This window comes from Tamandua tetradactyla, chromosome X, assembly GCF_023851605.1.
Source record: "Tamandua tetradactyla isolate mTamTet1 chromosome X, mTamTet1.pri, whole genome shotgun sequence".
Lineage (NCBI taxonomy): Eukaryota > Metazoa > Chordata > Mammalia > Pilosa > Myrmecophagidae > Tamandua > Tamandua tetradactyla.
This window is the reverse complement of record NC_135353.1, coordinates 60,589,304-60,605,127: the sequence shown is the minus strand read 5'-3', so window position 1 is coordinate 60,605,127 and position 15,824 is coordinate 60,589,304. Positions and strand designations below refer to the sequence as shown.

The 15,824-nt window shown below is 44.2% G+C and overlaps 1 protein-coding gene across 8 annotated transcripts in view; it reads left to right on the top strand.

Annotated features, from left to right (window-relative positions):
- TMEM164 (transmembrane protein 164) overlaps nucleotides 1–10,287 on the top strand; it is a 199,864-nt gene extending 189,577 nt beyond the window's left edge. For all 8 annotated transcript variants that reach the window (XM_077146563.1, XM_077146558.1, XM_077146557.1 and 5 more), the window contains 2 exons: nucleotides 8,281–8,381; nucleotides 10,065–10,287. In XM_077146563.1, coding sequence (XP_077002678.1) covers nucleotides 8,281–8,381; nucleotides 10,065–10,271 — 308 coding nt within the window. In that variant the 3' untranslated portion in view covers nucleotides 10,272–10,287. The remainder of the gene's footprint in view (nucleotides 1–8,280; nucleotides 8,382–10,064) is intronic.
- The last annotated feature ends 5,537 nt before the right edge of the window (nucleotides 10,288–15,824 follow it).

Genomic DNA, 15,824 nt, shown 5'->3' with positions numbered 1-15,824 from the left:
CAAGGTATCTTTCCATGGATGCCTTTGATTGGACATTTCTATAGACTTGTTTTAATTGGGGCATTTTCTCAGCCTTAGAACTGTAAACTAGCAACTCATTAAATTCCCCTCGTTAAAAGCCATTCTGTTTCTGGTATATTGCATTCCGGCAGCTAGCAAACTAGAACACTTGGGTTCCCCTTACCTTTACAGCAGAGATACTTCTATCCTCCTGGGAGAGAAAATGCTAGCTAAGAAAATGTGACATTTTTTCATCAAGTAGAAAAAAAAGGTTTTACGTGTTTAATTTTTCTGAGAATATATAAGTTTTCCACTTTTCTTTAAAAGAAAAACCACTTTTTCAAGGGAATTAACCCATGGGCTACATCCAGGTGTATAGAAAAAAATGTGTCTTTGCATACAATTTGCATGTCTCTATGAAGATTGAACCCATCTATTCTCAGAGTGTTTTTTCTTCCTTTATTTTCCAAAGAAATTGAATATTTGATCACCTTTGTGATTAAAAAGAACCAACAACAATGAAAACTGCTAAGTCCCCCTCATATCTCTTCTCCATCTTCTTCCCACCTTTTATAAGGTTTTACGTTGTTGTGGTCACCATGATAAAAATAGCAGCATCTGTGAGTCTGGCTAGCTGCCTTATATACTTTTATTCATCTTTTAACCCACTCAAGAACCCTGAGAGGTTGATGTTATCTACGGTCTACATATGGGAGAGCACAATTAGAGGAGCAGCCCCCCAAATTGCCCATGGCCATCCATATGGACAGCAGCAGAGCCCAGGATTCATATCCAGACCTGTCTGAACATAAGGCCTGTTTTTCATTTTTTTTTTTTTTTTGCTTTTATTGTATTTTTTTGCAATTGAATGGTACATTTTATTTTTTGGCATTTTTAAGTAAAAGATAATCATTGTAAAGCCTGTGTTTGTACAGTAAATTTCATAAACCAATTTAAAATTAAGGTGAACAAGGAAAAGAATCTACAGATACAGATATTAGCATTTCTTGAGTTCTAAATATTAAGCCCTAACTTAAATACCATTTGATTAGCAATCAAAACTGTGTACATTCTCAAATATCAAGTAGAAAGTTATTAGAAACATCAACTTTGCTATAGTAATGACCTATGTTACTGAACAGTTTCGAGTTTTTGGTTCCAAGAAAATATAGAGATATGAATGTTTTTACAATTAACGTATGAAAATCTTATCTCTTATGATATCATAACATTTAAAATCCATTTTATCTAATATTACTATAGCTACCTGTGCTTTGTTTCAGTTACAGCTTACATAGAACACCTATCCCATCCTTTCACTTTTCTATCTGTTTTTATCCTTGGGTCTCAGACAAGTGTCTTGTGAGCAGCATATAGATAGATCATATTATTTAATCCATTCTGTCAATCTGTGTCTTTTATAGTGAGTTTAGTCCATTAACATTCAAAATTATTACTGTAAAAGCAGATCTTGGGTCTAGCATCTTATCCTATGTTTATACATGCAGATATCAGAGTTTCTTAAATTCTAAATATTGAATGCTAACTTAAATACCATTTGATTAGCTTTCAAAACTGAACGCTCTCAAAATGTCAAGTAAAAAGTTATTACAAACAGTCATCAACCTTGCTGTAGTGATGACCTGTATTGCTGAACATTTTCAAGTTTTGGATTTCAGGAAAATATAAAGATACATATATAAATGTGTATTAATTATAAAGATACATTTATAAATGTAAAAATGATGCATCAGGAAAATATAAAGATACATATATAAATATGGATTAAATAAAAAGATACAATTAATATATGAAAATATTCACCACCAAAAATGGATATCTTGGTTAGCTTATCCATAGGCATGTTAAATAAAATATAATCATTGTAAAGCCTGTGTTTGCACACTAAGTTTTATAAACCAATTAAAAATTAAGGCAAACCAGGAAACAATCTAGAGATACAGATATCAGAGTTTCTTGAATTCTAAATAGTAAACCCTAACTTAGTTACCTATCGATTAGCTAGCAAGACTGTACATTTTTGAAATATCAAGTAAAAATTATTAGAAACATCAACTTTGTTATATTAATGACCTATATGACTGAACATTTTCAAGTTTTTTATTTCAGGAAAATGTAGAGATGCAAATGTTTTTTATAATTAACATATGAAAACCTTATCTCTTATGGTAAAACATTTAAAATATATTTTTATCTAATATTAATATAGCTACTTGCACTTTCTTTTGGTTACAGGTTACATAGAACATCTATTTCCATTCTTTTGCTTTCAATTCAGGCCTGTGTTTTTAAATCACTAAGCTGTATTTTCTATCATCAGCGTACCATTCATTACATGTTCTGTCTATTCCGCTTGCTGCTACCAGCCATAGACTTTTTCACACAGGGACATATTTGGCTGGTTGTCATTTGAATGGCAGTGGACTGTCACACAATGTTGAGGTATAGTTTACTTAACTTATCTCCCCATTTGGTTGGTTTCCAGTTTTTCAATATTATAGGTAGAGCAGACATAAATATTTTGTGCAAATAAGGGCAGTTTATTGGTTTTTTGAGGTATTCAGATATAGTCCTCAAAGCAGTTTGTTGAACCAAAGAGTTTTAGGATTCCCCAGAAAGTCTGTGCTATTTATGTGCCCATGTAGTAATTATGAGTGTCCTGGGTGCTGGAGATGAAGAGTTGATTCAGAAATGGCCCCTCCCTCCAAGTGCTAACCATCTGGGGTGGTGGGATGATGCAATGCAGAATGAATGGTAGTGAGACGGAGATTTGGGCAATGGACAGTAAGAATACAGAGAAACTTGTTCCCTGGCAATGTCTGAGTCTTTCTTTTTCCCCGAAGCTTAGGGCAGGGTTAGGTCAGGGACTTGGTGATGTGAGAGGGGCCACAGCAAGGAGAAGGAGCATAGTGATGGGGGTGCTGAGCCACCGGTTGCAGCCCTGCTCCAGCTTTCCCAAGGACTGAGGCTGCTGAGCTGCCTCGTGACTGAGGCCACTTCCACCTCCCATCTGTTTCTTTGAAGCCACCATCTGTCATGCGGGTCCTGCCACTGCTGCTCAGTGGCCGCTAGAGGGAGCAAAGCAGAGCCTGGCGGGAAGGGACACCTGGGAAAATGGCTCCTGAACCTTGGTCTCCCGGATTTAGTAGTGGTGGAATGAGTGGCAGCCCAAGTACCTGTCAGCACTCTGGGTCCCCTTTGTCCCTTTATGCCCCGGCAGCCAGGATAACAACACGCTACCCAGTTCACACCCATTCAGAAAACAGGAAAGTACACAAATCATATGTATATGGCTCAATGGATTGTCACAAAACAATCCCAGTGCTAGATGCTAGGAATTCCAAAATGAATCTGATGTGGTCCTTGACCTCGAGGCGTCGACAGATAAGGAAATAGATAATTACAATTTGGTGGTGTGATGGAGGTTTATACAAGTGGCAACAAGAGCCTTGAGCAGGAGTCTCCTGGCTGTGCCAGAAAGCCCAATTCCCCAGTCCTCTGCTGTTGTGACTTTGGTTATGATGCTGCCCAGCACTGCCCAGCATCTCTTTCTCCATCTGTTAAATGGAACGATGGATTTCATGCCTTCAAAGGGCTTTTCTTGTTCACAGAACAAACCTGAGCTTCTCTCACAGAAGACCTACCCGCCTTCATTCACCCCATCTCCTTCTTCTTCTTCTTCTTCCCTTGCCCTTAAATGGTGTTCCTTGGGCTTCTGCCCCAGACCACCTTCCTCTCTCAGTCTACATACCACCCACTGTCTTTGGTTACCATTGTGTGCTGATGACATCTACATCCATATGTTCAGCCCCAACCTCTTCACTGAGTCTAAAATTATTTTATAATGATAAAAATAATCATTACTTGTTAAGTCCCTGATACAGTACTATAATTGTGATTTACAGTATCTCATCTGCTCTTTCCAACAATCTTGTGATGTAGGCAGTGCCACCCCATTTTATAGACGAGTGATCCTTGAGTTCAAGAGATACCAAGACTTCTCCCCAGTAGGTGGGAAGGAGAGTGTGGTAATTCCAGGAAAAACAGTGTATACCTTTCCCTTCTTTGGAAAACATATGTGAGGAAGGTTCAATTAATACCTGTTTGCAGAGTCACAGCACCTGCCTTCTCTCCATGTCTGCCTTGATCTCCTGGGTGGATGAAAGATGCATCCTGTTGCTCAGATCAAGGCCACCTAGGGACAGAAACTTGATGCTGACTCTGCCTTGGGGAGTTCTGTGGCCACCCTCCTATTAGAGAAAAGAAAAAAAGATAATGAGACTTCCTCAAGGCCCCAAAGCTGATAAGTAATAGAACCAGGATTTGAAAATTGACATCTGCCAGGCTCTAGTGCCCACACTCTCTCCCATCACAGTGTATTTCCTGGAGTATATCCAGCTGCCTAAGAGACATTTCCATTTGTATATTCTGCAGACATCTCAATTTCAATATGTCTAAAATTGCATTCAGCATTGCCCCAACCTCTGCCCAGGTCTGTGCCTTTTCTTCTCTATTGCAGTAATCAGCATCGTCAACTTCTGTGATGTCCAAGCTAGAACCCTGGAAGCCTTCCACAGTCCTTTCCTCTCCCTTACCCCCCAATATCCAATCTTCAACCAAGTCCTGGTAATTTTAAAAAACTTTTATTGTGATAATGTATATAGAACACAATTTCCCATTTTAATCCACTCTCATGAGTACTATTCAGTGATATTAATTATATTCACAAAGCTGCACCACCATCACCCTGTCCATTAAGAAAACTTTTCCATCAACCCAAACAGAAGGTCTGACCAATTGAGCATTAATTGGTGCAGCTACTGTGGAAAACAGTTTGGCTGTTCCTCAGAAAGTTAGAAATTGAATAACCGTAGGACCCAGCAATCCCACTTCAAGGTATTTAACAAAAAGAATTGAAATCAGGGACTTGAACAGTTATTTGCACACCAATGTTTATAGTAACATTATTTACAATACCTAATTCCCTATCCCAGCCTGGCCCTGGTAAACTGTGTTCTAGTGTCTGGCTCTATGAGTTTACTTACTCCATTATTTCATATCAATGAGATCATACAGTATTGTCCTTTGTGTCTGGCTTACTTCACTCAGCGTGAAGTCTTCAGGGTTCATCCATGTTGTCAACAGTATGAAAATTTCATTCCTTTTCATGTCTAAATAATTGTACGTATATACCACAACTTATTTATCCATTCATCTGTTGATGGACATTTGGGTTGCTTCTACCTTTTGGGTATTGTAAATAATGCTACTATAAATATTGGTGTGCAAATAGCTGTTTGAGTCCCCGATTTCAGTTCTTTTTGTTATATACCTAGAAGTGGGAATGCTGGGTCATATGGTTATTTGATTTTTATCTTCCTGAGAACTGCCAGAATGGTACAGTGACTGTACCATTTTATATTCCCACCAGCAATGTGCCATTTATATATCTTCTTTGGAGAAATGACTATTCAAGTCCTTTGCCCATTTTTAAATTGGGTTGTTTGTCTTTTTGTTGTTGAGTTGTAGGAGTTCCTTATATATTTTGGATATTAAACTTATCATCTTTGTGATTTCAGTTGTTTTCTCCCATTCTGTATGTTGACTTTTCACCTTCTTGATGATGTTCTTTGTCACACAAGAGTTTTTTTTTTATTTTTATGGAGTCCAATTTTAACCATTTATTCTTATGTTGCTTGTGCTTTTGGTGTCATATCTGAGAATCCATTGCCCAATACAAGGTCCTAAATATTTTTCCTTCTGTTTTCTTCTAAGAGTTTTGTGGTTTTGGCTCTTACATTTAGGTTGTTGATCCATTTAAAGTTAATTTTTGGATATAGTTTGAGGTCGGGATCCAATTTTGTTCTTTTGCCTGTGGATACCCAGTTTTCCTGTACCATTAGTTGAAGAGACTATTCCTTCCCCATTGAGTGGACTTGGCACCCTTGTCACAAATCAAGTGACCATAGATGAAATGTGTGGGTTGATTTGTGAACTCTGAATTGTATTCCATTATGCCAGTACCATCCTGTTGTGATTACTGTAGCTTCCTGCTGATTTTTTCCCTCATAGATACCTCTTAGAGGTGATCACTCTTTTCTATCCCTACTGTTGTGGCATTCATAGGCGTCCTCTTCTCTGTCAGGATCCTGCAGCAATCTCCTTATCACTGTCACTGCCTTGACTCTCTCTGCTCCACTCCATTCTCCACACATTGGCCAGAGTAATGTTTCTCAAACACAGGTCTGATCACATCACTTTTCTATTTCAAATGTTCTACTACTTTCTGTGGCTCTACAGCAGAGCTCAAAAGCTGGCCACCCATGGGCTGAAATCCTTCCAGGAGACGTGTTTTGTTTGGTCCATTGAATATTCTTAAAATGTTTTGAATTCATTGCCAATATTTAAAAATCCAGAAATTCCATGTAAAAGTTCATATTTCTGGCATTGCTAGCAATAGCTAAAAAGTCTAACAACTTTGAGCCAATGTCCCTGCAGGGCAGTAATTGGCTGGGGCTGAGTAGTGGTTGCCTCCTTTAGAAAGGGAATGAGCTTTCCAGTTTCCTACAGTCTCTAGCATCCTCTTACATTTGTTTTAGAACCTGGTGACTTCCCTGTTTCCCACTACCTATCTGAGACCTGAGGCAATTTAGGCTCTCATGACCCTGCTGCATAGGGTGAAGTCTCATGTCCTCACCCCATGGCCCTGCATGGCCTGGCCTGGACCAGACCAACCCTACCAGCCTCTAGGTTTTGGCCCTGCGCACTGCTCCATCACACTCTGCCCTGTGACCCCACTGAATTCTTCCCCACAGTTTTCTGAAGTACCACACTCTTACTTATGTCTGTACCTTTGTGCAGGTATCTGCTTTGGAATGCTTAGCCCTGCCATAAGTCCTATTTGTTGTTCAGTACTCTCCCCAGGAAGCATTTCCTGTCCCCCCATCTTTCCCAGGCTGGGGTCTGTTTTCCCATGATTAATCATCCCCCGCATCATACCATGTAATTGTTGACTGGCCTGTCAGCCTCCCCAACCAGAGTGTGCATCTGCTACTACAGGGAGCCTTTCTTCTGTAGCTTTGTATCCCCAGAGCTTTGCACAGGGCTTGGAATATAATAGGTACCTGATAACTGTTGAATAAATGGATAAATCAGTGAGAAAGACTGACTTGGGGGAAGATACTACTACAGATAGGGTCCACCTACTTGCTTGGAGGGGTGAGTTCCAGGTTCCTTTCACTCTGGAGCACACCCCCCCACCCCTGTTCCCCACTCAGAGTGACATCTCCAACATCACGTAAGCCCTGCTCCGCAAGTTCCAGAAAACGTCCAAGCCTACTGGGATGGTAGTTCCTAGTGGTGATAGAGGGAAAATGTATCATTCTTGGTGCTCCAGGGGGAAGGAGTTGTTTAACGGTTGGGAAATAGCACAACCACTGGACATGGCAGTGTTTTACTTTTATCTGAATAATAGTGGTGATGATAATGATAGCATCTACCACTCATAGAATACTTACATTGTACCAGATCCTAAGCTAAGAGCTCATGGTGTGTTGTTTCATTTACTCATAATAACTCAAAGAAATTAGGTAGTACATTTATTGCCGTTTACAGGCAAGTAAACTGAGGTTCAGGGAGTTTAAACAGCTTTTTCAAAGTTACGCAGCTTATAAGTGGCAGAGTCAGGATTTGAACCCAAATCTGTCTGACTTCAAGTTAACATTCTCAACCATCATGCCATACTCCCTCAATAACACTTCTAGTTAGAAACATGAGAAAATGATTAAAACGTGTGAAAATGAAGGGTATATAATTATATAGAGAACAAGATTCCAAATATTAATTTAAAAAAAGAAAATCCTAAGGCATAGAAAAATGACCAAGGAAATGCAGTAACGCATTAGCACTGGTTGCATTTGGGTAATAGAGTACTGGGTTTTTTTGTCATCTGAAAAATGATGACATCTTGCTTCTACTTTTTAATATTTTCTAAACTCCCAATAATGAGCATGTACTACTTTTATATTAAAAGAAACCTTCTCCTTTGAATGACCCCAGCATTAAGGGGCAGAACAGAGGTCAGCAAGGGACTTGTTTGAGTACCAGCAAACTAGCGGGGGCTGTCTCAGCAGCTGTTGCTGATCAGCGGAAAGGGGATAGTCAGCAGGCAACAGCTGGAACCACCGCACCTGCACCCGCAGGGCAAAGGAAGAGACCTGGGTCACTGTTCTGCTCTCAATGTCTCCCTTTTTTCTCCAGGTGCTTACACCCCTGAACCCCTCCGCAGTTTCTGGTGGGCCCTTCTGTCAACTGGCCTCATGTTCTTTTATCACTTCAGCGTCTTGCAGATCCTGGGCCTGGTAAGTTCAGTTATATCCCCTCTTATCCCCTCTGTGTGGAATTCTCCATAAATCTTGATAATCCTGTTGGCGCTGGTATATCGTTTTTGTTTTGAAAATACAAGATGTTAAAGGCGAAGATGTCAGATTGTTGTTTCTGGGTTGCTGATTTATGATCCACAGCTTTGGCCTCTCTAAGGTTTTCGGAATCCTTCATCATGACTGTTTCTTTCATCCCTTGGGAGGCAAGGATGCCCTTCATTCATGGCCACTCAGGTTAGAAACAGTGAGCTGCAACAGGAGAGTGGTTTGCCATGGATCCCATGGGCAAGCGGACCCTAACTGTGGCCCTGGGCCTGGGAGAGGTTTCTGACCTTGGGTCCGCACTGGGCCTGTTCCTAGGCCGTGGAGAAGGCTTGGCCCTGAGCTGTGTGGCCGATGGAAGTGAGGTGTTCGGGTCCTCCTGTGGCATTCCAGGGTGTTCAGAACTGCCTAGAGTGTGGAGAACGATTGGACTTAGTAGTTGAGTTATCCAGAGCCCAGGATTGTTGGTTGCATGGGTGTATATGGGTGGCAAAGTCTTCTGGGGCTCAGAAGATTCTCGTGCAAGTCTTGTCTCTGCTACTGGCCTGATTGAGTCACCTTGCTTTCTGAGACAGAGTTCCCCACCCCACTGTGACATGGTGAAAAAGCCTCAACTTCTCTGAGAGGGGGTGGGGACCTGTCTCTAATGTGAGCAGACTTGAAGGGCTTTAAAAGGCAGGTGCTGTGTCTGTCCTTGGGGGCAGGAGTGGCCTGTCCAGTTTTTGTACAAGCGGCGTTAATGTAGTATTAGCCGTGTGGAGCCTCGTGTGACCTGGCATGACTAAGGCACAGAACCAGTCAGCACTGCCTTTGTCACTTTCTCTTCCCCACCCTGGTGTACTGCTCTACTCTGGTTTGCTGCAGGGGGTGGGGGTAGGGCGTTTGCGCTCTGTGCCAACTGCGTGAATGTTTCCTGTGCTCTAGGGAGGAAACACTGTAACCTTCACACCCTCACCTCCCGCTGTTCTCCACTGGAAATCCTTTATTCCAGAAGAGACAGTGTCTGGGGTCACCAAACACACCATACTGAGGTCATGCCTCCTATAGGGCAGGTTCTGCTCTCCATATTTCTCGTCATATTCTCCCCTCCATTGTTCATATGTCCATTCAGGTGCCACTGCCCTCATGAAATCTCTGAGGAACCCATCCCCCATTGCTCTACTCTAGTCTGTTTTCTCTGTGGTATATAGTGTACCCATTGAGTGCCATCTAGTTTGAGGTCAGCTGTTGTAGACCAGTCACCCCATCTTGATTGATTACCGGTTATGTGGAGGCAGGCACTGTGCTCTTTGCTGCTCTTTTATCCCACGATACCTCTCTGGAGACTAGGCACATAGTAGATGCTTAGGAATGACAGTGGGCTCTAGGCCCAAGCAGAAGGCAAGATGCTGAGCAAAACCAAACAGGCTTTCCACTGGACAGCCTCTCCCCATCCTCTTGAGAGAGTTCTAGCCTTGACCCCCTCAGAAAACCTAAGGGAGAGAAACCCCTTTATGAACAAGTGGGGATTTGTCAATCCCTCCTTGTATAGTCCTCCATTAGAAGAAACGGCTGAACTGGCAGCAGCCAGAGAAAGCCTAAGGCTGGTGAACGCTCATTCTACCTCCCTTGTCCCTGCAGGTCACCGAAGTGAATTTGAACAACATGCTGTGTCCGGCCATCTCAGACCCATTCTACGGCCCCTGGTATCGCATCTGGGCCTCGGGACACCAGACACTCATGACCATGACCCACGGGAAGCTGGTCATCCTGTTCTCATACATGGCTGGGCCCTTGTGTAAATATCTGCTGGATTTGCTCCGGCTACCAGCCAAGAAAATAGACTGAAGGTGTTTTTTTGTTTGTTTGTTTGTTTGTTTTTTTGTTTGCTTTGTTTTTTCTTCCTGAGGAAGTAAAAGAACATCTAATTCTTGATGAAATCATGGGAGAGGGCTGTAGGATGTCTGGTGTATTTCTTTTTTCTTCCTCTTTGTCCGTTTCTTCCACCCCTCTTTCTTCCCCAGCTCTTCCGCCCAGGTCTTCTCCTTGCGCCTGGGATGAAGTGTTGGGGGTTGGGTTTTTTCCTCCTTCCCTTTGGCTCTTTCCCCACTGCTCCTAGTGGCCTTACATGGGGAGATGGTATTCCGTGGCTCTTTCACTCTGCTTGTTGGTGCTTTAACAACAGCTGGTTGAGGAGAAAGGGAACAACAAGCAGTAGTACTTTTGGCATTGAAGTGATGAGATTGGGTTGTTTTTCATTTCTCCACTGCCAGGGACCTTCAGGTTTGCACTGAATCCCCTTTTGTCACCAGCACAGCCCCCACTGTAAGGGGACTGAGGCCTTGTTTCTATACTAGTGGCAAGCCCAGAGCTGGAGGTCTCCCAGCTCATGGGTAAACCAGAACCAGCCAGAATCTTTTCACTGGTGTCCCATGAATCAAAGCAAGGGGCCCACTAGCCATTCCCTCCAGGATGCTGTCTGCAGTGGGAGGTGGGGTCACTGCCTAGCCCAAGGGCCAGATTCCATTGGTGGGGATTGGAGAGCTGTTGTTGCAATGGCAAATCCAAAGGGAACAGGGTTAAAATGTTCACCACCAGCTCTGGGCCGGAACCTGTGTAAATTCTGCCTTTGATACCTGATAATTGACCCATATCCCACTAGAGGCCAGCATAGAAATTAATCAACAGAAGTGGTAACTTGAGAAAACTGTAATTTGAATCATCTGTCCCCTTTTAGTTTAATGTTGACAATAGAGAACATTTTAATTTGGAGTGCCCCAAAGTGTCCTCTTTTTCTTTCTTTCTTCCTTTAATGACAGTTGCAGTTTTTGTGTTTTTGTATTTCATGCTTGAGTTGGGAGAATCCTGGGGTGGGGCCCCTTTCTGGAGGAGCTCCTGTAGATTCATTTTCTGGTTTTACTGGCTATGCCAGCACCCTAGGGTTGGCATGATACAGGTCCTGCCAGTGTTGTGTACGTAGAGCCAGATTTCTTTACTGCAGACAGAGTTAGCACTAAATTGTTTAATATGGGGAGCATCTCATGCTCCCCAACCTGCCACCCCCAAAGCCCACGTCGAGGCTGAAACGCAGGTACCAAGGGATATGGTCCCCACGGACAGGGGTTCAAGTACTCTGGAAGGGGGACCTTGGGGACTTAATTTTGATTCAAGATGTGAGCTCAGGCATGCATGGACCTCAAAAAGGGAGGCACCGGTCAGGCCTTTGCTGGATCCTGGTTGGCTCCTACTAAGAACAGGAAAAATCATCCAGTGACCTTCTCTGATGAGCCTTCCCATTTATCTTCTCTCCCACTCTGGGCAACCCCATTGCCTGGAACCAGTTCCAGTATTTCAAGTGATAACCTCTTAGACCTAGATTGAGCTTCAGCAACCTAGTCCTGAATTTAGAAAATGGACCTACAGGAGGCAGCAGAATTCAGGAGGATCACTCCGAGTCAACTGGGATCCAGAAAAAGCAGAACCCATAGAACCCTTCGACTGCCCCAGGATGTGGAAGCAGGAAGGGAGAACACCAAGTACTCTTTCTCCCCATGAGCCCCTGTGGCTTGTCATTTTCTGCAGTCTTTGAGAGCTTGGCCAAGCTTTTCTGGGTCCTTTCACCCTCCCAAACAGGGCACTTCTTGGGTGACTTGATTCCCCTTGCCCACCGACCCATCTTCAAACTATTGTATGTAGAAATGGCTGCTGCAGAAATGTGCAGGGACTCAGTGCCTTTTGGCTTCTTTACAAAAGGTAAGGTTGGAAGGAAGTCAGGGGAGGAGCCACCAGTGACTTGGCCCTGGTGCAGCCAGGAGCCACTCCTCAGCTGGGGGCAGCAGCCTGGGGTGGGCAGATCTTCAGCTTTGCAATGCCACGATGGTATGACTACAGTCTCTCTCTTCTTCCCAGTCCTTGTGGCACAGCACAGGTTGCCAGTCAGCTTGAGCTTTCCCTGCATAGGTCTGCCTCTAAAAGCTTGTTTTTGCCTTGGCCTCAGCTCAGTGCCCCATTCTGGCTGATGCTTTCTGCTGCTTGGATGGAGAGAAGAAAATAGAAGTGATGTGCCTCTTATGGCTAGGACAGAGACAGATACACCTGTTGGAGGAAGGTGACAGTAAAGGGTAGATGCAGGACTTCTGGGGGCTGGGCTGGCTCAGAACCATTCAGTAGAAAGAGCAGACAAATAGATAGGGGGCAGAAACCACAGGCTTGACAGGCAATCATGGTTGGTACTTGGTGTATGGAGGCAGTAGCAGGCATTTGCGAAATCTGTATCTTCCTTTTTCCTTGGGCCAAGCCCATGGAGAGAGAGGTAACCTGGCCAGACACATGGCAACCTGTGTTGGGATGGCCCCCATACCCGCCCAACAGCCAGCCTGCTGCTGCTCCTGCTTTGCTGTAGATGTGAGGTAGAAGCATGGTGTCCGCACCCCATGAGCAGTGGACCCTGGCTTACCAGCTCCTCCCCAGGGCTTTCGTTTCAGTGCCAAGGCCATTCCCCAACCACCCTGGCCAACTTTCCACATGCCATATACTAGTGGGTGGGAGTCCTAGGTGCCTTTGTAAAGATAGACAGTTTCCTTTAAAACAACCCCAGAAGGGGCAAGCAGAGCAATTCTTCAAGCCCCCACATAGCCTTGGTCAAGGATCTGGGCCAACAGAACAGTCCACTCAATTTCGTGGCATCTGCTTGGAATAGCAGAGAGATTCTGTCATTCCTGGTTAGTGCCCCGCCTCCCCGCCTAAGTATTTGGTCTTGTACACCAAAGAAGATCTGGCCTGTCTTCTTCCCCAAGGCAGGGTGATGTGCGCCTCTGTCAGCCCGCGAGGGTGCTGCTGTGGTTCTGAAGGGACAGATTCAGTGTCCCCAAGCCAATATTCTCTCTTTCTCCTTGGACCTCTTAGCATTCACAGAAGCTGCCTGCAGGCTCATTGAGGTGACTGGAGCAATCAGCGCAGTTTACCACACAGTACCTCAGTCTAGCTGTCAAATAATCCCCTTTGCTATCACCAGCATCGGGGTTCTGATATTTGTGATCACTGATACTTCATTGTGTTGTGAAGTGGGCACAGTACTGCATGGATACCAGGTTGTCTGGGGATCTCTGTGCTGGCACCCTGGGAGGGAGCCAGGTGATCCAGAGGGCTGCAGAAGGACTCTTTCTCCTCATCCCTTGGCCAGAAGGACTTCCCTGGATTTGTAAATGTTGATACAGAGACATCTGTCCTCTTTGGGAGGGGTGTTTTCTTTTTGGTTTTACTCAAGAAAACAAAAAGGACCGTTCAGGACACTGTCGGACAAGACACTGGTATTGGTTTTGGTAAATCAGGAGCAGGCATGGAGGAAGGTTTCCTGCAAGCCTTTGCAGGTTCCTTTGCAAGGCCCCAAACTGGGGAGGGGCCTCCCCCACTGCACACACTGTTCTCTCTGAGGTGGGTAGAGGCAGTGAGAGGCAACACACATTCTTCTTGTGTACATAGAGCAAGCCTATTTGTGCTCAGAAAAATCTAGTTGCTTAGTGTTGCTCTCATCTGTGACATCTTTGTATACCAGTTTGCTCCTCATGGTGCGAAACAAACAAACAACAAAAGCAAAAATCAGGAGAAACCAAACCAAACCAGATCATTTCAAGTAATGCTGTTATTCTGGAAACTTGCTTTCTTTCGGTGTCCATTGTGTTGCATTTTGAAGAATCCTTGGTTTATACTGGTGTTACTGTGCTGAAGAGAATAACATAGGCTTATCTGTAAGTATGACCCCCAGGAAATCTACAAATAGCCCTGGCCCTCTTGATCCACCGCCCTGCCTCCCCATGCCCACATCCTTCCTTGTGTCCAAGCTGAGATTGCTGTGCATTGAGCTGGCCCTCCCTGTCACCCCCCGACCCCCATCCTGCAGTGGTTCCCTCTAGAACTAGTCTTTCTAACCGTCCCTAAACAGCAGCAGGGGTGAACATTTTTTGTTGGAATGGTTCTTGGGGCTCTGTGCCCCAACCAGCGTGTTCAGCTCTTGGGGCATTTGTAATATGTTCTCTCTGTTTGGTAAAACCTTTTGATTATGCTGAAATGGTTTCTGATGTCACCTTTGGAAATAAATGGTCATTAATTTGTGTACTTAGTGCTCTGAATTTTGGTCTCAGGTGTTTCTGTTGTCGAGGATCCCCAGATGAAAAGGAGCCCTCACCACAGGACTTACTGTTACAATGTTTTCTTCATTTACTGTTATTAAAAGAGTTATGAGAACCCAGAAATGTTGACCTTACTTCCGAAACCCTCTCGGGAGGCCCTTTGCATTGAAAAGTACACAAAAGGGGCTGCTTTCTCTCCACCCCATGGTGGACCACCTAAGGGCAGCTGGACCCTCTCAGCACAGCCTTGGTGAAGGAGCCATGTGTCTGCAAAACCTTGAATTCCCATACCCAGCCTGCTGCCACTGAGGCTGCCGGGGACTAAGCAGACCTTTTGCACATAGGTGGGCTTGTCAGCCCAGGACATCTGCTGGGCCCCCTGGGGGTGGGCAACCGGGCCGGATGACTGAGCTAAATAAGTCAGCCTTGAAACCAAACACACTCAGGCTCATTCAACCCAGAATTACTTAGGGCCCACTGTGTGCCGGTAGTAGACAGCACAGGCCAGTGCCCAGAACAGGTCAGACTGTTCTGCGGAGACAAGAAAACAAGATCATTCTGCCCTTTCGGAACAATGAGATCCGCCTTTCCAGAGCTTCCTCCTGAGTATCCCATGGTTACCGTGATGTGAGCCTGGCCCTCCTTTAAACAGACAGGGGCTCTACTTGGTCTTGAGTGAATGTGTCTGCTTCTAGAAGGAATCCAGCTGGCCAAAGTGGCAAGCAGTGCAGGCGGATCACCACATATACCAGTAGGTAGGCCCCCAGGCTATGAATGAGGCGTGGTGGACCCTGTTGTTATCCTGGATGACAAAATCACCAGCTTGGGCAAATCATTTCATCTGTTACTGCCCCAGGTTCTCCATCTGCAAAGCCCTGGCAGCAATGTTTCGGTTTTGTGCCAGACATGGTGCTATTCCCTCGACACACACTACCTCTTAGAATCCCCTGAAAGCACAGGAATAAGGTGACTGGTAGTATGGTCCCCATTCATCAGGAAGAAACTGAGAAACCAAGCCTCACAGCTGTTTGAGTTTGCTAATGCTGCCAGAATGCATTATACCAGAAATGGAATGGCTGGTAAAACCTTTTTTATTGTAGAATATATTTTATTCATAAAATGTTATTTTTAAACTTTTTTATTGTAGAATATAACATATATACAAAGCAAATAAATAAAAAAAACAATAGTTTTCACAGCAGTCTTCAACAAGTAGTTATAGGACAGATCCCAGAGTTTGTCATGGGCTACTGGAATGGCTTGTATAAAGTGA